The 23,042-nt window shown below is 37.1% G+C and overlaps 1 protein-coding gene across 1 annotated transcript in view; it reads left to right on the plus strand.

Moving 5' to 3' along the window:
- The window catches only part of NECAB1 (N-terminal EF-hand calcium binding protein 1), a 180,765-nt gene that overhangs the window by 31,572 nt on the left and 126,151 nt on the right, over positions 1-23,042 (plus strand). The window contains exon 4 of the mRNA XM_017870358.1: positions 107-215. Coding sequence (XP_017725847.1) covers positions 107-215 — 109 coding nt within the window. The remainder of the gene's footprint in view (positions 1-106; positions 216-23,042) is intronic.

Below are 23,042 nucleotides of genomic sequence, written 5' to 3' on the forward strand. Positions count from 1 at the left end.
ACATGTGTGTACATGCACAAGCGTTTGGACGAAGTTTTGTAAAGCAAAAGATAAAACAATGTACAATATTAAAATAATTTGTGTCTCTTTGTTCTTGCCATTTCAGATGATGGAAAATTATCCTTTGAAGAATTCAAAGCATATTTTGCAGATGGTGTTCTCAGTGGAGAAGAATTACACGAGCTCTTCCATACCATTGATACACATAATACTAAGTAAGAATCTTTTTTATCATTGGATTCCATAAATGAGGCAGAGAGAGTGTGAACGCATTCATATCCAGGAAGAAGAAAGGGAGGAACAATGTAGAGGGTATATTTTGCAATGTTTGTCTATGCTTAATTCTGATATACCTCTTTAGTAATTAAAATGCTCTGAAAAATTGACTTTGAAGCAGAAAATAATGATCTTTTGTAGAAAGCTCCCCTAAAGTGTTTTAGATTGTTCCCACTTTGCAAAATGTAAAAGAAAAGTATGCATTATAAATAAATATAGTTCTGCCATTAATTTAAAAAGTAGAATTTTGCCTTGTTATTTAGGCTTAATCTCAATTTGCTTTGTTTAAAAATTATTCTTAGGCCATTCTTTCATTAACACAATGAAATGGAAGAATTGTAGCAATTATCTGGACAATTCAGGTGTGCTGAATTCCAAATCACTGTTACCTGAGGACACAATAATCTCTGGAGAGCCAGTGTATACAGTGATCCATTCTTTTACTTATTTTGCCTATATAGATCTCTCTTTTGTATTGGCATAACATTTCTGAAGTTTCTATTTATATTCTCACTATGCTTAAAAATATAAAATAATGAGGACTTTAGGGTATAGAGCAATGGAAATATGCTGCTTGTTTTAGGCAATTGAACCAAATCAGATTGTTTGTGACAGTCACAATTACAAAACGCTTATATGAAAAACCACCATTTCAGCCATGTCTTGAGACCTATCAGTGTGTCCATTGCTTGAAAAATCACTATCTTGCCTTAGGCAAAGTGTTGAGATGACTCCAGGCAGTGAGTCAAGATGCCAAGAAAATGCCCTTGGGCTACATCTATAAACAGACATTTTTTTGAGGCTAACTATTAAGAAAAATTAAAAGATTAAATTCACTTCACTCAAAGAGTTGAATGTTTTTTAAACAACCAATTTATAAATTTCTTGACTTCATTGGGGTTTCAAATTCTTCATCAAATGGCTTAAGTATTTTGTTGATAGAAACAGTATTCACAGGTAACTATACTCAACAATAACTCTAGCATATCGAGTCCATAGTAGGTATTGGTGGTACAACATGGAACCAGCTTATGGTTTTATGGAGAAATAGACCAATTAGCTGATCATATCAATATAATTCATAAATGCTGTAATTGAGCTATGTGCAGGACACTTTTGGACCATAAGTCCCAAAAGGGAGGACATTTTAGCCCAATTTGGTAAGCTCAGGGAACATTCACAGGAGCTGAGTCATTATGGGAGATTAGAAATTCCTTAGGTAAAGAAAGGGGTGGGGAGAAGAATATTCTTATCAGAGGGAGAAGCATGAGAAAAGGCCTGGAAGAAGAAGGTGAGGAGCAGCAACAAGTAGTTTCTTACTACTGAAGTATCAGCTGGAAGGTTGAGAATGAAAGATGAATCTGGAGAGGAAAGAAAGAACCAGAAAAGATGGAATTTGCATTCTATGGTTGCAAAAGTGCTTCAACTTTATCCTGAAGGCCAGGGAAAAACTATTAAAGAATCTGAGCCAGGCTGCAACATCTTCATAGGTCATTGCGGATCTACTGAAGGACAGGTGTACAGGGGTAATAGTTGACTCCTTAAATCGCTACTGGGAAAGAATATCTATTCGTGAAAGAAAGAAAGCCATGTTGTACTTTACTGGGATATCATACTTTAAAGAATAAAAGAGCAGAGGCTCTCTTTGTGGCTTAGGTGTTGGACATTGAGATGCTAATGCTTTGTTATGTATGCTGATTATTTCTTCCTCCTTACAATTAGTATTGAAGTTTAAACAACATTTGGGTTTGGAACATTTATTGAGAGCCATAGTAGTTCCAGAATTGGGTGTTATGAAGATTTTTAATATGTTACATTTAATTTATATTAATATTAATATTTATTCATATTAATGAAACAGTTTTCAATAGATCTTGTCAGCCTCTTTTGCTATTTTATTTATATAGTTATTAATTTGGGTTACTTGGCATAGCTTTAAGACTACTAAATGTTAAAGAAGTATATATAATGATTTATACAGTAAGTCTAAAGGAATAATTATTACTACCAGTTTCTCTCATATGCATTAGTAACAAGTGTTTTCTGATCATAATGATGTTCAACTTTAATTTGGAGCTAAAGTATATATTAGGTAGAGACTTCTGAATTGTATTCACATAATTCCTTTTTTTAAGACAGGGATGTCAGTGTCAGTCTTTGATCTTTTACTGATACTAATTCAAACGTTGGCATGGAAATTTTGGAGCTATATTTGAAGCAAATGATAACTTATATCTTTGCATGATCCAAGTTTTAATTATTTTAACAAATGCACTATATATGCCAATTATTTTCTCCTTCCACTCACCTTCTAAGAATATAAGTTTTCCTCCAAATCCTGCCTCTGTTCAATATCCCTGACCACTCTAATTTAATCAAGAGTACAGCCTGGCCTGAAGGAGCCAGTCATATATAACCTGGAGCAAAACAGTCAGACTCGCTCTCTCACACTGTTTATGGTAGGCTATGAGAGTCGGAGTCTATGAACATTTGCTGCGGAGGCCCCTGTGGCTACCCGGTTCCTGCCTTTCCTTATGTCTGGAGTTTTGACTTCACTTTGGGGTCCATTAAATTGGTATCTTCCTAACACACTGCATTTTCTTGAACTTGTTTAAGTAAGATTCTGTTCCTTGTGTAAGAATGTTCTAAGACAGTGTTACCCAATCACATTCCTGCCATCTCTAAAAATTCAAGTCTTTTTGCTACAAACATCATATTTGCCATGCTTGAGGAGTGACTTATCCACTTTGAGAATATTTGGAAAGAAAGAAGGAAAATAATAAGAACATATCTGGCTACTTAATTTTTTTCTTTTGTCTCATGAAAATACTCTTAAAATATTATGCTTGATTATGAAAAGCAAATATTGTTCAGAAGCATAATTAGAGCTTGTTTCTATATTGCAATATAATTATTTTAAATATCAAAATTAAGTACATTATTCCTCATAAAATTACATTAAAAAAGCATCATGCAAACTTATGGACTTTAAAAGGTCATGTTTTATAAGTGGTTTTTAAATGAACAAATGATAAATATAGAGTAGTGTAATGATTTAAAAAAAAGTCTTAACAAAACAAAAATATACTGCCCTCTTCATATACCTTTAGATAGCAGTCATAATTCCCAAATCTAACTCTACCAGTTTTTCTCTTTTGTTTCAGTCATTTATTTCTTTAATCTTTCATTTTAAGAAATCAATAGTTCATTTGAGAAATTTCCTTAAAAGTAGTTCACTGCAGTTTTTTTTTTTTCCCCCTCTAATTACTTGGATCTTTTCAGTCAGCTTTTCTCTCAGGAATGCAAATAAATCCCAGAAAAACAAACCCCAAATACATTTAACCTCAAAATAACTATGCAAAGATTTCTGTATATGAATATTACCAAGGTTGGAGATATCTCAGGTCTTAATCATACAGAATGTTTTTAGTATGTTTCAAAACCAAACTACCTGTATCAACCACATGTCTTTATATGCTAAGGAAAGTGTCTAGCAGTTGTAATCACCTTTCAAGCCAGCCCAGGCACGAGCTTAAGCTCAATGCTCAGTATAATCTCAGTCTAATGAGAATTCCATGAATCATCCTACTTGTTTGTTGCTGTATTAGAATCCTTGTATAGTGACTGTTTGTCAGAAATTACATTCCTAATCTATGCATTCCAAAGATTTCATTCAGAGCAGCAACTTTAGAAGTGAAAAGAACCCTGCGTCGAAGTAAGAGAAATTTGAAGGCATGGGAACCCCAGCTTTCCATCACCTTTTAAATTATTAAATTGATAGATCTTTTTCATTATGTTCAGACATTCAGAAAGTTTTCTTGAGTTTTTCTTGCATATAGTGATTGGTTGAGTGTGGAACAAAAGACCAGCTTGTTTCTGTGGATGGTACTTGGGATATTTTGCATGGCAAAGGAGAAGAAGGTCAAATAATGTTTTTGTCATCAGGGCAAAGTATTGCTGAAAACTTTGGTTTTTCTCAAGCTGTAAGAGAAGTGCATACAATGTAATATTCTGAAGTAATCCTGAAGGATATCATGTCCACCTTATAAAACTTTCATAATTTCCCAGATTTTGTCAAGCCTCATTTTAACTGTATTATTTCTGGGCCAAATATGCTTAATCTTTCATTGTCTTTTAAAAATTATTAATCTCTCAATCATTTTAGTGAGCCTTATTGCACCCTTTCCAGACTCATTAAAGATGTTTTAAACTCACGTTTTTCTCAACTTTTATAAAGTGACTCTTCAGAAAAGATACTTAGAGCCCTTAAAACTTGTTTGTAAAAGAAACTAACCTAGCAAAAACTAAATCTACAGCTTGGTAGCTTACAAACGGGAACCATCACACCAGTTAAAGAGCAAGAATAAATAGAGGAAAGATCATTAAGAGGAAACTTCATGGTTCATCAAAAGTGTTCTCATTCATCAGAAAGTTAGTCTGTCTACATTTTGCAGTTAGTTATAGGGAACTGTGATGAATTTAGCATAAATCCTTGTGATGTTAATTATAGCAGAAAAAGGGGAGAGATCCCCTGGAGACCAAAACCAATTTTCCCAGCACACTGCACTTTGGAGTTCCAGATTGTCAGGATAGACCAAATGGTAGACCAGATGGAAGTTTCACTTCTGTGTCAGAGAGTGAACATACAGAAAAGCATCCCAGGGCCCTCAGATGGGAGTCTGTGACTAGAGATAGATGACTGATGTCTTCTGATCAAGTGTTCTTTATTCCAAGCTAAAACAATTTTTTGGGTGCTGAGCACTGGGATTTCAACCCAGTACTTGTTAAATCACTGAAGCACACCAGAGTGACAAAAATATCACCACCTACTAAAAGAGCATAGTCCATCTTGAGCTAGCTCTGAAAGTTTAAAAAGCTCTTTCTTAAACCAAACTGAAATCTGTCTCTCTTAACTTCTACTTGGTTCTGCTCTGTAGGGCCATTCAGAATATGAATGCTTTATGAAAAGTCTTTCTAATATTTGAAGACAGTTTTCACGCATCAATGAGATAAAGTCCCATAATACTTGGAAGGAGCAGAATTTTGCTCCTTTGGAAACAGAAAAAGTGCTTCACCTTGTATTTGTGCATGACAGATACATTCTAAAGCTTGATGAGTTAGGTGATGAAGCCACTTTCTTTCTTGAGTTATCTATTACACTGCTTAAGTGGACATATGCTGTGGGCAGTAGGAAAAGAAGAAAGGGTCAGTACTCATGGAATATGCAGTAAGTTGGTCCAAAGAGCATGTAGCATAACCTGCATGACATTGCAACTGCAAAGCTTATTGCGATTCCAATAGTGGACCGGAGAGATCTCCTGCTTAACACAGCTTATACCATCTTCAACTAAGCTGAAGTCTTGGAAAGCAGTACCAAGACTTAAGTTCCTGGAGAATAGAGCAGGTCACAGTCCCAGGTACTCAGTTAAGCAAGTGTGGCATGACTGAGAGATACACAGGAAGGAACAAGAAAAGAGAGAAAGATGGTGTGGCTGTATGTCAAGAAAACAAAGTGAAGACCAAAGTCCAGAGTACATCAGACTAACATGCAATGGACAGACTGGGCTTGCCAGGCTTGGGTTTCAGCAATACAAATTTGGCTAAGGAGCACTGGCAGAACTGTGCTCCAGGTATTCAGAGAAGCCCTGAACTGGCCATCAGTAAACTAGCAGAGAACACAGAGTCCAGTTAGAACTTCTTTCTATCCGTGAACCAAGGCTTGGCTCTAGAAACTCGGTAGTTGGCTGATCTCTATCCAGGCTTTAAGTAGTTTTCTTGGTATAAGCTGATACAGGCTAGCAGATGTATGCTGTTTTTGAGAGAGGCATGATTTTCATAATGCTTTGCATGCCAGATGAGGGATGGAGTCAGAGGAACCACAAAGCTGTAGAGAGAATAACATACTTTTGACAGATTTTTCTCAACTCCTCTTAGGCCCTACTTCAGAGAAGTCACAGCAGGGCAAATGATTCTGTAGTAGGCAAGAATTATTGGATGTGAGTGACAGAAACATAAATTAAGCTGACTTAAGGAAATAATTGTCTGGCTCACGTGTCTTATAGGTCCAGAGACAGATTTCACGTGTGCTGGAGGTAGCTACTTGAATAGTGTTGCTAAAAATCTGTCTCCCATTGTCTCTCACCTCTTCTTTTCCCTGGGTTAGCTGTTCTCTTGGGAGGGGCCTCTCACTGAGAGGCCAAGATGGTTACTAGAAGCTCAAGATTCATATTGCTACCGGCTTAGCAAACACAGAGAAACTGCTTTTATTTCCCAATAACTCTCAGCAAATCCTGGTTTTGAATTATGATAGCCTGGCTTAGATCTCATGCATATCCCTGGACAAATAACCATTTTCAAGAAAACATAATGCAAAATAGAACTGGGATGGTGTTTCAGGATAAAGGTGAATAGATGCCAGGCAGGCAAAAGTTGAGTCTCCTGCAGATCAAATAACTGCTTATTCAGCCTCAAGGACTTCTCTTTACCCTCTCATATTTTAGAGGAAGATAATCTCCTTCCCCAAGAGGACAAGGGGCATGAAGTTTAAACTCCAGAGAGTTCTAACTAATTGTGGGATCAATCAGGAAAATCTGTAGCTATCTATAATGGGAAACACTGAAGTCAGGGAGAATTCTGTTGTCAGGCTTCCTGGTCCCATTGAGCTGCCTAGGATTCTATCCCCTGACACCCTTACCCTTCCTGACCATCTGACTGTTTTTATTCCCAGGAGTCCTGCTTTCCCATTCTCTTCCTGCTAGAGCCATGCCTCTGATGCCCTTTTTTCTCCTTACGGTCTTGACAGCTCTTTGTAGCTTCAGCAACTGCCAAAACTTAGACTTCGTAACCCTGGTTTTCTTCTCCTTAGCCTTTCTCTGTGATCACCCAACTAGTATAGATTTTCTGGGAAGTTCTCACATATTGTGCTATCCTTATTTCTTGAGAATTTAAAAATTATGAAGAATTATGTACAAAGCTAAGAAACACTATTTGATTATATCCTTTGCAGGTGTACTTTTTACCACATTTTTAGAGACTGAAAACTGAAGTCTTACACTCTTACCAGAACTCACTCTAAACTATTACTGGGCCTATGATTATTGATTCCATTTGGACATTAGAACTAACCTGTAGCCATTGGATGTCCTTATCATTCACTGATTTTTAGGTCTACTTTTCACTTCAACAATTACTGAAACTCATTTACTTGCTTTAACTGAAACCCATTTACTTGCTTTGAGAATCTTTGATAAGCTCACAAAGATATGGAGAGAGAAAAAAACCCAAAGTGGTTTTAAAAACTCTTCTTTCCTAGGAAGACATTTCACTGGCATCACCACCATCTCCTTCTAAATCAGATCACTCCAAAACCTGCAGTGTGGACTGGGGCACTGTATTCTTCCCTGGAGGAAGAGTGCAGAATCAACAAGTCAAATTCTGCTGCATAATTAAAAGATTAGCAAAGTTTGGAGAATCTATAAAGGAGAGAATGTTAAAGGGATTTTTTCAAATGGCATAGAAATGGTTTATTCTTAGTTATAATTTTTTGAAAAAAGAAAAACTGGTTCTAATTTTCTCTGACAAAAATGATAGTCAAGTCAACTTTTGTGTCAAGGCAGTTTCTATATAATTTCTAAAACTATTTAATTTCTAAAGGAAATGCTTAATTTCTAATTGAATAGGAAAATCCATTTATGAAGTGTTTATGTACCAGGCAATTAACTTGCATCATCTTATTTAATCTTTAAGAAAAAAACAAACAAAATAAGAATGTATTGTCGTTCATAGCCTACAGTTAAGCAATCTGATACAAAAAGTTAAATAACTTGCCAAAAGTTACACAAATATTATGAGTAAGGATCTGGGGTTTTCCGAGGTCTGCCTGAAAACCAAACCCAAGCTCTTTCCATTGCCATATCATCTCAATAAAATTTCATGTTTTTTGCTTTGTATTTCGTGTATCAGAAATCAAAATATTCCAAGGCAAATTTTTAAAAATCGTTTTCAGGTAATTTATCCTTGACGAAAAGATGGTTAATTCTCTCTAACAGTAGAATATATTTGGATGTACACTATAGAGGTAATTGCTTTAATTGCTGCCTTTATCTCTTCTCTTTATATATCTAATACGTAGGGTTTTTACAGTGTGGGAGTTGCTACAATGTAGAAATGTTATTCTTCTTTTCTGTGGACGTTATTTCCATTCTTTGCACATTTTCCCTCCCTCTATCCTACCTTTATACTTAGAAATCATCATCTACTTTTAGACTTAGTTTCTGCCATCCTCCATCCCATCACTTTGCATTTGCCATATTTTCTCTATTGCTCTTCAGAGCACTCACAGAGTTTTACTGTTTCCTTTAATCGTTGGTATTAAGGACCTTTTCAAACTTTTCATATCTTTTATATTTTCAATCTTACCTAGAGAATTATTTTCTGGTTTTCATCTATTCCTTCCCTCAGAAAAGCTTAATTTTTTTTTTTAATTTTACTTTAAGATCTGGGATACATGTGCAGAATGTGCAAGTTTGTTACATAGGTATACACGTGCCACGGTGGTATGCTGTACCTATCACACATATGTTTAAATTCTTTTTTAAATTTAATTGAACTTTCAGCTGTGAAAGAGTTGCCATTAGTGAAGTAAAATCAATTACTGCTCAAAATAAAAATTGTCTACTAAGGAAGCTAGATGAATGATTTATTCACATAAATGAAGTTTTTTTTTCTTATCTCATCAATATCCACCAAATGGATGAAATCAATGCGGTAAAATTGTAACCCCAATCTCTCTAAAATACATGGTGCTCATTTTGTGGACAGCTTTTCCTCCATATCCAATGCCCCAACCAGTTCTGTCTTTTTTGCTTTTAATCTTCACCGCCACTACCTAAGTTTAAGTTTTTTGCCTTTGCAACTACATTTTTCTCAAGAATGGTCAGTTTAATAGAACAGCTACAGTTGTTCTCCATGAATCCTTTTTCAGAATTCTCGGCCAGGCGTGGTGGCTCACGCCTGTAATCCCAGTACTTTGGGAGGCTGAGACAGGTGGATCACTTGAGATCAGGAGTTTGAGACCAGCCTGACCAATATGGTGAAACCCCACCTCTATTAAAAAACACAAAAATCAGCTGGGCATCGTGGTACGTGCCTGTAATCCCAGATACTTGGGAGGCTGAGACAGGAGAATCGCTTGAACCCGGGCGGCGGCGGTTGCAGTGAGCTGAGATTGTGTACTCCAGCCTAAAAGACAGAGTGAAACTGTGTCTTGAAAAAAAAAAAAAAGATTTTAGAATTTTAGAAATAAATGTAGATTACAAATAACCAAAAAGTCACTACTTACTTTTGAAGTGCAGGTTTTTTCAAGAACAATTTTTTTAGGAAAATATTTCCCCCACTGCTATGGTCCAAATGTGGAAATTTATATGTTGAAACCTAACACCCACAGTGATAGCATTAAAAGGGAGGGCCTTTGGCAAATGACTAGGTCATAAGGATTCCACCTTCATGAATGTGATGAGTGCCCTTTTATAAAAGAGACCTGAAGGAGCTTGTGTATCCCTTCCACTTATGTAAGGATACATGGAAAGTGCCATTGATGAGTAACAAGCCCTCATCAAACACCAAATCTGTTGGTGTCTTAATCTTTGACTTAGCCTCTAGAACTGTGAGCAATAAATTTCTGTTGCTTATAAATTACCCAGTCTGAAGTATTTGTTAGAGAAGCCCAAAGGACTAAGATACCCACAAACCAGATAATATAAACAGCACATCGTTATTGTAAAAAGAATTGAAAATATAGAAAATGATAAGAAAGAGCATAAAATATCTGAAACCTCACAACCTTAAGATAATCACCAAGAGCATTTGGTTACCACAGCTTTTAATGTATGCATTCTGTTTTAATCAGGGAAAACTACTTGCTTTTAGATTTCTTTTCCTCTTCTACCATCTATCCTTATACTATCCCCCATAACCAATTTTTATTACCTAAAGTGGTCTTGTGTATTTTTTCCATGTTTATGTAATCATATACACATCAATATGTCTCATGAAAGCTTTCCCTGACTTTCTTTATTAGGTTAAATTTTCTATTCTGCATTCTCATTGTAACATGGACCGCTCTCTACAGCACCTATATTATTTACAATTTTATATTTATTAGGGTGTTTCTTTGATTGGGATTTACCTCTAGCCTAAATTCCATGAAGGCAGAGGCCATAACTATCTTGCTTTTCATTGATTCTCAGCATAATGTTTAGCACATATTGCAAGCTCAATAAACATTTGAGATGATAAGAGATAAATTCCTGCTTCCCCAAATCTCATGCTATGCACTTTGCCCAAGTAGCCTTGCTCTTCTCCTCAGCATAGTAAAGTTTTCCAGGCATTAGAGGTCACCCAATGCCATAAAAAGTGGTATTGCAATGCAGAAAGAACTCAGGCTTGCCAGGCTTGGACTTAAGTCCCTCCACTATCTGTCTATGAGGAGTTTGAGTGGTCATGTTTTTTCATTGGACCACAATTTCATTGACTTTAAAAGGGAGCCAATGTAAGAACCCATTTTATGGAATTTAGGACTAATATACAAATACTTGCCACAAAATAATAATAATGATGATTATTACTAAAATGTATTCACTAACCTTTCCTTTTCTTTTGGATCACTTGCTTTCTCCAAATTTCTGTAACTATAGTTTATGCCTTCATGAAGTACCATTTAATTATATAATATCTTCTGTTATGTTTGCTAATTGTTTCATTAGTATGTTAATCTTGTCTCCAAATATAATTGTAAATTCCTTTGAAGCAAGGACCGTTGTTCTCTACTACTTACAGCAATTGCTGTAATACATTAAATAAGTGCTTGGTTACTTGACTGATATATAAAAAGGATTATTTTGATTTTATGTAAGAAAGGCGTGCAAAAGCACATTGCTGGTGACTTTTAGAGTCTAGACCCTGCCTGATTGATTATAGAAAGAGTAATGCCATTAACAGATCTTATCAAACACAGAAGGAGAACTGATTCCTTTTGTTTGGGAGGAGGATAAATGATAAATTTGACTTTAGACTCTCAGTTAAACTCAAGCAGTTTCGAATGCTATTGCTATATTAAAATACTCTACTCCTGCGAATTAAAGACAATAAAATATAATTTTGGATGTAAATGTGGATTATTTCCATATTTTAACAGACACAAAATATGTTCAAATGAGGAATTTCTTTTTCCCAATATAATTACTGGATCTTCGTTTATATGTTAAAAAAGAAGCTGCATTGCTTAAAAGAAGCTGCAAAATTGCTTAAAAGAAGCTTCTGCTACACTGAATATTATATTTTCTGTTCTCTTAAAAGGTTTCTCATTGGGAAAAATAGACTAAATAGCAAAAGCTTTTAGTAGTTAACTCAAAATATAAGAAGAAGAAAGCTGGGCATGAGAATCAGCTGAACGTTATTATTCTTGTCTCATTCACTAATGGGTTTAACGGTTTAATTTTATTTTAAGGTTTTCCTGGGAACTTATTTTTAGTCAACTTTAGATTAAAAACAATAATTTAGGATAATTAGAAATCTATCTGTAGTGGGTGGGCTATAGGGTTTTGATCGCTTACATAACTAACTTTTCCTCAATCTTCCACCATCCTCTTTGCTGTCAGATTAAAATAAATTTTGACTTCAGAGTGGCACAAAGAGTTTTTTTATTTTGCTTGAATTGTGAATAGTTTCCAAGTGAAAATGCAGTTTGTCAGGCTTGACAATCATTATTCTAGTTGAGTTTGCAGCTTCCAAAACATTAGTCATTTGTTCCCTAATTATTCATTTATTTATTCAATAAGCATTTATTAAGCTGCAATGATACCATGTACCATGTATTATGCATAACTGAATGAATATTACTTTATATTTACGGGATGCAGACATACTGATGGATAGAAAATTATTTTCCAAATATCTCATGGAGGCCGATGTTTTGCCAAAATGAAGGCAATGGCTCAAATTTACTATGATTGAGCAGCATAAGAAGCACTCTTTAATATTTCTATCTCTATGCTTGTCTTTAGCTCAGGATCTTTGCAATAGTTAATTGCTGTTGATAAAATGCACTTTAACACATTTATGTCATTATTTTTTTACAAAAATTAAATTGCCAGAAAGTTATTAATGGGAAATTAACCTTTAAAAAATAGTTCCAAAAAGCCAGAGATGCCTGGGTAATGTGCTGATCACAGGGAGGTCACCTGTGCTACTTTGGCCAAAGGCCAGCCACCTAAGGAAATAATATAGACAGGGGTAGTGAAATCCCATTACAGTACATTTATCTGCCAGGGATAAGTTCCAAGCCCCCCAGTGGATGCTTGAAACTCCAGATAGAACAGAACCCTATATATACTATGTTTTTTCCTATCTGATAACCAAGAGGGCTACTAAATGACTAATGGGTGGGTATTGTACACAGTGTGGTTACCCTGGACAAAGGGATGGTTCGCATCCTGGGTGCAACTGCAAAAGGTTTCTCCACACTATTTAGAACAGTGTGCAATTTAAAATTTATGAATTGTTTATTTCTAGGATTTTCCTTTTAATATTTTTGGACCACAGTTGACTGCAAGTAACTGAAACTATGAAAAGTGCAAGCTTGGAGAAGGGAAAACTTCTGTAATTGAAAAGTGATTGATCAGGGTCCCTTCTGTGGATTCATCAAGAATCAAATAGGGACAATTACCATTTGACCTTTATTTTTAAAATGCGAGTGGAAATAATAGAATTGTGTCTAGTGTCTCTGAGTCTCTTCCACTGGTTTCTGTCTCTCTCTCTGCCCCCTGTTGCTCTCTTGCTGTGATCCTTTTCCAAGCTTGAGCTTGACAAATCATTATGTCTGTACCAGACCCGCTTAAATTAGAGTGGACTGTAAGAGATTTCCAGTCACTGAGTTTTTGTTTTACTATTTAATCTAATTGTTTCTTTGCATTTCTACTTGTATTCTGAATTCCTAACCCCAAATTTTTGCCCTTTATATTTTACATTTCAAAATCTCTTTATTGTGCATAGAGCTAACTGTGTCTATGTCCTGGTTGGCTCATAAAAATTCATAGGGATTGTGTCTTTAAAATAGAGCATAGTCAGAGAAACATATTCCAATGAAAAAATAAGGGTGTGTTTTTAAATTAATTTTGTTGAATATATGAAAAATTATTATCCTGAAGACAGAACAGTAAGTCTTCACTTTACATCATTGATAGGTTCTTGGAAACTGAGACTTGAAGTGAAACAATACATAACAAAACCAATTTTACCATAGGCTAATTGATGTAAATAAGAGTTAAGTTCCTATAACATATTTCTAGTCATAAAAGCATCATAAAACCTCTAAATAAAGACCCAAAACATTTCTAATACTAAATATTGAAATAAATGTAAGCTATATATTCATTTACGAAAGACTTATAAAAACAAATGAGATAATTATTTACCCACTTACTTCAGTTCAGGGTTACAGGTGACCAGAGCCTATTCTGGCAGCTCAGGCACCAAGTAGGCACCAGCCTTGGACAGGATGCTGTCCCATCACAGGGTGCATTCACACTCATACCCACAGTCACTCAGACTGGGACCATTCAGACAGGCCAGTGAACATAATGCGCACATCTTTGGTAGGGTAAGAGAAAATCTGAGTATCTGGAGAAAACCCACATAGACGTGGAGAAAACATACAAACTCCACACAAACAGTGGCCTCTGTGGGGAATCAATTATTTTCCTTGTCTACCTTATAACAAAACGAAGTTGAATGAAATAAGTCTGTTCAAGGACCTGCTCTAATCTATATTTCCAAACTCATGACAGAAATCTCCCTTTCACAGTCAGACATAGGAAATTTCTGTCCTTGATTTGTTACTTAAAGTTGCTTGCACAAGATTTCTTAACCTGGGTAAAATCAACCCCTGGAAATTTAATATAAAATTAAATATAAAATGTTATTGCACATTGCCTGTATTTATTTTGAGAGAAATAGGGAAGGGATGATTGATACATTTTATCAGACTTTCAGTGTTCTGTGCCAAAACAGCAAAGAACCACTACTCATCTTCTCTCTTAACTTCTAAATCAAATAATTAATCAACTTTTAATAAATCATTTTATATTTCTCTTTCTATAACAAAAACAGTTTAAATATTGGAAGAGGCTACCACAAAAGGCTAGTGAAGTTTCTTAGGAATTCCTGGGAAGAGGATCCCAGAGATTAGGGAGAGAGGACACTGTTAAATTTGAACTCTGAAGTCAACCCAAGTCTAACTCAATTTGTGAAGTCAGTTCTGTATTACCTATACAGACTGAGCTTGCTATTCCCTTTCAATGAAGAGTTCCTGGTATTCTCCATGTGGAAGGTATTGTACCAGCTACTAGGGATATAGTGGTGGTAAACAAGGGATTTGTAGTTTAGCAGAGAAAGTAGACAAGCAATAACTTGATTAATTATGACAGGGAGATATAGTGCTTTGAGGGGAACAGGGTGTGCTAACCTTATCTTAAGGGTTAGCCAGGACCTCTTAGAGAAGCCATACAGTTTTACTAAGAAGAAGTATGAATAAGGATGGAGATAGAGATGAATGATGTTTTCAGCCAAAGACAATAGCACATGTGGAAGCTTGTAGATGAGAGACAGTGTGGCATGTTAGAGAAGCTGAAGGGCATTCAGCATGTGCAGAGCACCGAATCGGGGTAGAGAGAGGCTAGAAAAGCCAACAGGGGACCTAACTGTAAAAGGTTTGAGAATCAGTGGGGTAATCAAATTTCTACCCTCAGGTCAGTGCTAAGCCATTGAAGGGTCTTAAACCTGGGACTGACTGGATTAGGTTTATGTTTTCATAAGATAGATCTCCCCAAGGTGAAGAGAATTGGTGGGAGATGACAAGTCTGGAGACAGCAAAACCAGGTAAGAGGTGCTTCAGCTGTGCTTTAAAAAATGTTAGCTGGATTTTGAAAGATCTGTATCTCTAGTCTTTCTGATTTTGCCTAAATCTTTCTGATCTGGAAAGCTTTTGAATAAGAATTACCCTGATGCTGCAAAAAATAATAACAACAACAACAATAATAATGGTTAATATCTATGGCTCAGTTTGCATAGGCAATACAGAATTGACTTCACAGATTGAGTTAGACGTGACTTGATTTCAGAGTTTAACAGTCAGGGAGACTCCCTAATCTCCATAATAACATTTATGGATTACTAACAATAATAATGGTTAACGTTTACCATGTGCCAGACCTAAGCACTTTCCATTCATTAACTTATTTGATCTTTACAACAAACCTATGATTGACCCCATTTTGCTCATAAGGAACCTGAGCCACAGTGAGATTGGGTTACTTTCTTGGCATTGCCCAGAGAGTATGCATTAAGGCAAGCCACTCTGGCTCTTAACTGTTATTCTATTCAGCTTCTTACTAAATCCAACTTTGTTCACTGCCTTTGGAATCTATCAGAGTGGTAATCTTCATTCTGTTTCTGAAGGCCCTGGCCGAGCAGTTTTTATTGCTTTACTATCCTTCAATATTAAGTGGAGCTAATAATATTTTCTGGCAAGAAAATTGTAAAAACTTATGAGCAAATTTTTAAAAGCAGTGTAGCCTGCTAGCCAGGGGAGGTGCTATGTCAATATGTGAGGTTTGTTTGACTGGAGTTAGTAGTTCTTAGAGTGCAGAACCACATAACGCACAGTCATTGCTCATTGCTGCCTCTTGGGTTCAGACAGGAAAATGGCGGTACCAGTGAAGCCAGACCGTTCATTTCATTCTCTGCACATTGCCCTAACTCTTCTTTGGGGGATGTTGCTGCTATTTGTGGTGAGGGCACAGATATCTTCAATCAATAGAAATCTAATATTTCAGGAGGAAGAACAAAATGTTATTGGTAAATCTATTAAAGTGACCAAGTAGTTAAAGTAGTTCATTGGAAAATAGTGCATAGAAGTGACCTATCTTGGGCAGAGAGCGCTTCAAGATTAATATCTCCCTTTCTGAAGAGGCTTAGAAATGTGCACTCCAGTTGACAGAAATTGCTTTTCCCTCATTATGTCTTCAAGATACAATAGTATCTAGTAAAATGGGCATTCTTTGAAAACAGAGATTAACATAGTATCGAGATGCATGAGGGTCAAAAGCAACTTCACATTTTTAATAATAGGAGAATATTGGAGGCCACTTAAGCTTCTGGGTATCACCTAAAAAAGGAAGCTGAGAACTGCCATACCTGTTGGGGACTCTGCCTACCTCTCTCCTTAGTGTTTACTTCAGCAACAGTGAAAATAACCTGGGGATTTATTTTCAGGGACAGCAAGGAAAGGGGGAACTGAACATTCTGGGTTTCAGTATTGAGAGAAAAGAATCCTCTTGATGAATAATGGGGAGGTGACAGCTCTGAGAATTACAGAAAAGCAATCTGAATCCTGACATGAAAATGGCATGAGGAGGCATCTCAGGCCTGATAAATAATTTGGAGGCCTTAACAGTCAGAAACCCATGCAATTCTCTAAAAGGTGGAGCCTGCATTATCCTTAGCAAACTAACACAAGAACAGAAAACCAAATACTGCATGTTCTCTTTTATAAGTGGGAACAACATGATGAGAACACGTGGACACATGGTAGGGAACAATATACACTGGGCCTGTGGGAGGGCGAAGGTGAGAGGAGAAAGAGCATGAGGAATAATAGCTAATGGATGCTGGGCTTAATGCCTGGGCGATGGGATAATCTGTGCAGTAAACCACCATGGCAGATATTTACATATGTAACAAACCTGTACATCCTGCACATGTACCTTAAACTTAAAATAAAAGGTGGAAAATAATAATAATAATAAAAAGGTGGAGCCTGGGGAGTACTACATCATAGACCATTGGGAGCCTCCTAAAAGGTCTATCCACCTTCAACCTCAAAGGTCTGCTTTCGTCCTTGGGCTTGAAGTTGTATACACTACAAATCTATGTGCCTAATGAAGAGATGTAATGTTGCCTTTTTTTTTTTTTTTTTTTTTTTTTTTTTAAAATTTTATTTTTTTTTTTTTTTTTTTTTTTTGAAAATTTCCATTGTTTCTCATTCCTTAAAGATAGGTGGAGGGTAGGAGTGAGGATTGGTTAAGCTGCTTCTCACATGATAGAAGCTATCTGCAGGGGAACATCATCAGCAGGCTTTCAAGGGCCTGTCTGTGTGGGTGGGCTTATTGGTTGCTGTGAGCTGTTTGTTTTATGTGGGCTGCCTGCTAGAGCAGCTTGTGTGCAGAGCTCCTTGCTCTTCAAATGAATGCTGGGTTGTCTGACCTGCCATTGTGGACCATTAGAGTTTTGTGACCACACTCAGAGACTTTTCCAATGTAAGGCATTTTCTATAACAACACAAAGTGCCAAGAAAATGCTGTCATTTAGATGGCCAGAGATTTTTCCTTTGTTGTCTGTTTTAATGGATGTCAGAACATTATGCATGATTTTTATGGTGTGTGCCTTGAGTTTCATTAAAGTTGCTAAGGCCTTTATGGGTAGTGCTAATGGTACGTGATTATAAGTTCTAGAAAGGTTGCCTTAGAAAGTGGCAGATAGGGATAGATGAAAACATGTAAGGTTTACCTACTATTCTGTGTCCCCTTCACATTGTATTAGTCCATTTTCATATTGCTATGAAGAAATACCTGATACTGGGTAATTTATAAAGAAAAATGAGCTCACAGTTCCACATGGCTGAGGAAGCCTCCCAGTCACCACAGAAGGCAAAGGAGGAGCAAAGGCACGTCCTACACGGCAACAGGCAAGAGAGTGTGTGCAGGGGAACTGTCCTTTATAAAACCATCAGATCATGTGAGACTTACTCACTATCATGAAAACAGCAAGGGAAAAAACTCACCCCCATGATTCAATTACCCCCTATTGGGTCCCTCCCATGGCACATAGGGATTATGGGAGCTACAATTCAAGATGAGATTTGGGTGAGGACACAGCCAACCCATATCACACACCATTTCTTTGGTTGACTAAGTGTATAATTGCTGATCTCTTTTCTCCCATCATATTTAAGAGAGTTATGATTAAATATCTCCCCTAGCAAAAGAAAGAGAAGGATCTTTTTACACTTTCTCCTTCTGTTCTTTTTCTTTAAGTTCTGAAACAACTATGATATTCAGGGTCATGAATAGAAGATCTTTAATATTGCTTAATGTGTAGCAGAGAATGAATTTGTTGACTTTTCCTTGACTCTATTGTCTATTGTTGGGGACAACTGACTATTATATGCTCATCAGCCAGAACAGTGAGACAAAGTAGGTGGCAAGACCCCAAAGATAATTCAACACTGAACTCTGAGATTTGCTTCACTTCACTTAAACAGATATTTATTGAGCACTGGCTGTGGGCTAGAAACTGTGCAAATACAAAATCTTGCATCATTTTTGGACAGCAGTACTTCCTTTTAAGCTGGATGCTTCCTTTTATATTTTTAGATCACTGACAATGTACATCAAGGAAAACAAAAAGTCCTTGCTTCTGGCAGAGAACTTCTAGTCTAAATTCTTCATCTTATATTTGAGGAAACTGAGTTCAGTAGAGCTAAAGGACTTCCCAAAATTATGACTGATGAATCCTAGCTTCGAACCCATGTCTCCTGAATCCATTCCTCCATCTTTCCTCTATTCTATACTGCCTTTTTCCTTACAAGTATAACAGAGCATGAAATGTAGGTGGGTAGAAAAGGAAAACGGAACTTTTTTTTCTGTAACTTAATTTCCATTTTAAGTCTTAATCCTACCAGGTGTTAGAAATTTAATTTCAGTCAACTTGGGGTCACTTTCCTCCATGCCTGGGGGTTGTATACAAATCTGGGGTATTACCTAGTGCAAAGTCATGAGAGAGGAGAGGCATCTCTTTCTTTCTGCTCAGTTCTCCATGATGCATCAGCAGGGGTGTCTTCATTCCCACTTGACCTTTGGTTAGTAGTTGAGGTAGGTCCCTGCACTTCCTCCTTTCTTCTTAACCTCCAGCCCTTTTCAAGTCTGCTGGCTCCCTCTGTGATGTTACTGCTGCTCTCAGATCCTAAGGGTCCCTATAGTGTTTTCAAACCAGTCTCTAGTGCAAGTAATCCTTCAAAATTATGTCAGTCCTTCTGGCCAGACACACCATGCAGATGTGTCTGCTGCTCCCCACCAGGTTGATGGAGGAGAGCATTCTTTCTATCTGCAGATGGGTCACAGATCCTCCCTATTGTCAGATCCTCCCTACTGTCCCTATATCTAAAGTTCTATAGGTCCCTCCCACCCACAACGTCATTTCCACCACTGTTTTCATCTTACAGGCTTGACCTACAGGGGAAAACAGTGTAGATAACACCTTGTCAAGATGCACCTGTCTAAGCTCTCTCCACTTTCACTTTCTCTCTTTTGTTCTAGGGAATCTTTATCCAGTTGGGAGATGAAAAGGCTTAGCTTAGTTATTACTGAGCTATGTTCTTCTAAATCTTTTATCTTACACCTGGGTCTAGACTTTTTAAATTGAAAAGCTAAAAATTTGCTCCATTGTTTGAGTCAGATTTCTCTAGAGAAACAGAAACAATAGGATGTGTATTATAAGAAGAGAGATTTATTGTAAGAAATTTGTTTACACGATTATAAAGTCTGACAAGTTTAAAATCTGCAGTGTAGGTCATCAGGGTGAAGACCAAGGAAGAACCAATGTTGTGGTTCAAGTCCAAAGATCACCTGCTGGAAAATTCCCTGTTGCTAATGGAAGGAAGGTCAGTCTTTATTCCTAGTCATGCCTTCTACTGATTGGATGAGGCTTGCTCACATTGTGGAGAGCGATCTACTCTATCCATATTCCTCTGATTTAAATATTAACCCCATCCAAGACACCTTTACTGAAACAACCAGAATAATGTTTGACCACAAGTGTGGGTTCCATGACCAAGCCAAGTTGACGCATAAAATTAATTATCACATCCGTCTCCTGTCTGTTGCCTGCTTTGTCATTGCTTCTCTAAGATAACAGCAGCCTACTCAGTACAAGGAAACACTAGCAGGTGCTGTGGGGTAAAAGCAGATGGAGAGAATTTGGTTTATATTTTTTAAAATACCTGACATGCATAATTATATTATGTATTTATTTATTTTCACTTTTGCTAATTAGAACTACCCAGTATGCTACTTCATAAGTATGTTTTCATTTTTGCAGAGGTTTTAATCTTTGGTTTTCAAAAAAAAATAAAACCTCTTGAAAGTAGGTGTTGGTTCATCTCCCATTGATTGCAGTATTTTATATAAATAGACAGTAAGTTCCACTAATTGAAAATATTTCATTTTAACCTGCAAGGTACAACCCTGTATTAAGTGAAAGCAATGCAACTTTCAAGTAATATTTGTCACCAGAAAAAAATTGAAGTGTAAATGCTTTCATTGAACTTGATTTTCAAAAAAACATTTTTTTTGAGACTTGTATTTTTTGCCTTTATGCAAAATCAAAGGTCACTAGTCAGGTAAAATTATAGAAAAAATTTTCCAAAGTGAGGAATGGTTTTGCTTTAAACAGCAGAGTGGTTTTTCTTCTTTGAATATCATCTGTGTACTTAATTTTAAAAGTATATTTTCTCGAGTGATTTTTGAAAGCCAACAAAGTAATACTTACATCTTCCTTTAAGCTGCTGGGAGACCACAGAGTATTCTAGCCTGAAGTGCCACCTGGTACATCTTAAATTATCTGAAGCAGAGATCAAGCTGGGCTAAGGAACAAAAAGTGGCATATCCTTAATTACCACAAATGATACCTAATTACCTTCATATCAGCTTTAACATAATACTGAACACAGCTGAGATGGTGTTTGATTTTAAAGTGAGTTACACAGGATTACCTTTCCAAACCAAACTGACTTTACCAATTTTGCCAACTTGCATTTTAATATTGCATTTCAATAGGTACCCTTTGGGTACACATTATCAATATGCCTGCCTGCCTTTTGGTCACTGATATTTAATGCTTTCCTAGGCTTTTTATAGCAAAATAGCTTTTGGTTTAACATTGAAATTGCAGAAGTAATTGTTTCACAGTGAATGTACTTAAAGTTGCTCTTGATACTTCAAGTAGAAATAGAAAATAACAGACATTTATTGCCATCCAAATGGAAATGCAGTAATTATGTCATAATAGATTTAATCTATGAACTTTTCTTGATCTCTGTTTAGATAAAACTACAATAGTTGTACGAGCCTCAAAAAGCTACCTTAGTAAGTGTTTTAGAGTTTTTTTATTGTAAGAGACTAGCTATGACTGGTCTTCAGTCTTTTGTAGCAAAAGATTTAAGATAGTGTATTAGTCCATTCTCATGCTGCTAATAAAGAAATACCCAAACTGGGTAATGTATAAAGAAGAAGAGGTTTAACGGATTCACAGTTCCACATGGCTGGGGAAGCCTCACAATCATGGCAGAAGGTAAAAGAGGAGCAAGTCATGTCTTACATGGCATTAGACAAGAAAGCATGTGCAGGGGAACTCCCCTTTATAAAACCATCAGATTGCATGAGACTATTCAATATCATGAGAACAGCATGGGAAAAACTTGCCCCTAATGATTCAGTTACCTCCCACTCTGAGCCTTCCCATGACATGTGAGGATTATGGGAGCTACAATTCAAGATGAGATTTGGGTGGGGACACAGCCAAACCATATCATTCGGCCCTGGCCCCTCTCAAATCTCATGTTCCCACATTTTAAAACGCAATCGTGCCCATCCAACAGTCCCCCAAAGTCTTAACTCATTCCAGTATTAATTCAAAGGCTCAAGTCCAAAGTCTCATCTGAGACAAGACAAGTCCCTTCCACATATGAGTCTGTAAAATCAAAAGCAAGTTAGTTACTTCCTATATAAAATGGGGGTACAGGCATTGGGTAAGTATAACCATTCCAAATGGGAGAAATTGGCCAAAACAAATGGGCCATGGGCCCCATGTAAATTCAAAATCCAATAGGGCAGTCATTAAACCTTAAAGTTCCAAAATGATCTCCTTTGACTCTGTGTCTCACATCCAGGTCACGCTGATCCAAGAGGTGGTTTCCCATGGTCTTGGGCAGCTCTGCCCCTGTGGTTTTGCAGGGTACAGCTCCCTCCCAGCTGCCTTCACGGGCTGGCATTGTCTGTAGCTTTTCCAGGTGCACGCTGCAAGCTGTTGGTGGGTTTACCATTCTGGGGTCTGGAAGATAGTGCCCCTCTTCTCATAACTCCACTAGGCAGTACCTCAGTGGGGACTTTATGTGGGGGCTCCAACCCAGCACTGCCCTAGCAGAGGTTCTCTATGAAGGCTCTGCTCCTGCAGCAAACTTCTGCCTAGACATCCAGGTGTTTTCATATCTCTTCTGAAATCCAGGCGGAGGATCCCAAACCTCACTTCTTGACTTCTGTGCACCCACAGGCCCAACACTACATGTAAGCCACCAAGGCTTGGGGCTTGCACCCTCCAAGGCCACAATCTGACCTGTACCTTGGCCCCTTTTAGCCACAGCTGGAGCAGCTGGGACACAGAACACCAAGTACCTAGGCTGCACACAGCAGGGTCCCCTGGGTCCAGCCCACAGTACCATTTTTTCCTCCTTGGCCTCCAGGCCTATGATGGGAAAGGCTGCTGCAAAATCCTCTGACATTCCCTGGAGACATTTTTCCCATTATCTTGGTGATTAACATTTGGCTCCTTGTTACTTATGCAAATTTCTGTAGCAGGCTTGAATTTCTCCCCAGAAA

This window comes from Rhinopithecus bieti, unplaced genomic scaffold (genome assembly GCF_001698545.2).
Source record: "Rhinopithecus bieti isolate Rb0 unplaced genomic scaffold, ASM169854v2 scaffold_5179, whole genome shotgun sequence".
Classification (NCBI taxonomy): Eukaryota; Metazoa; Chordata; class Mammalia; order Primates; family Cercopithecidae; genus Rhinopithecus; species Rhinopithecus bieti.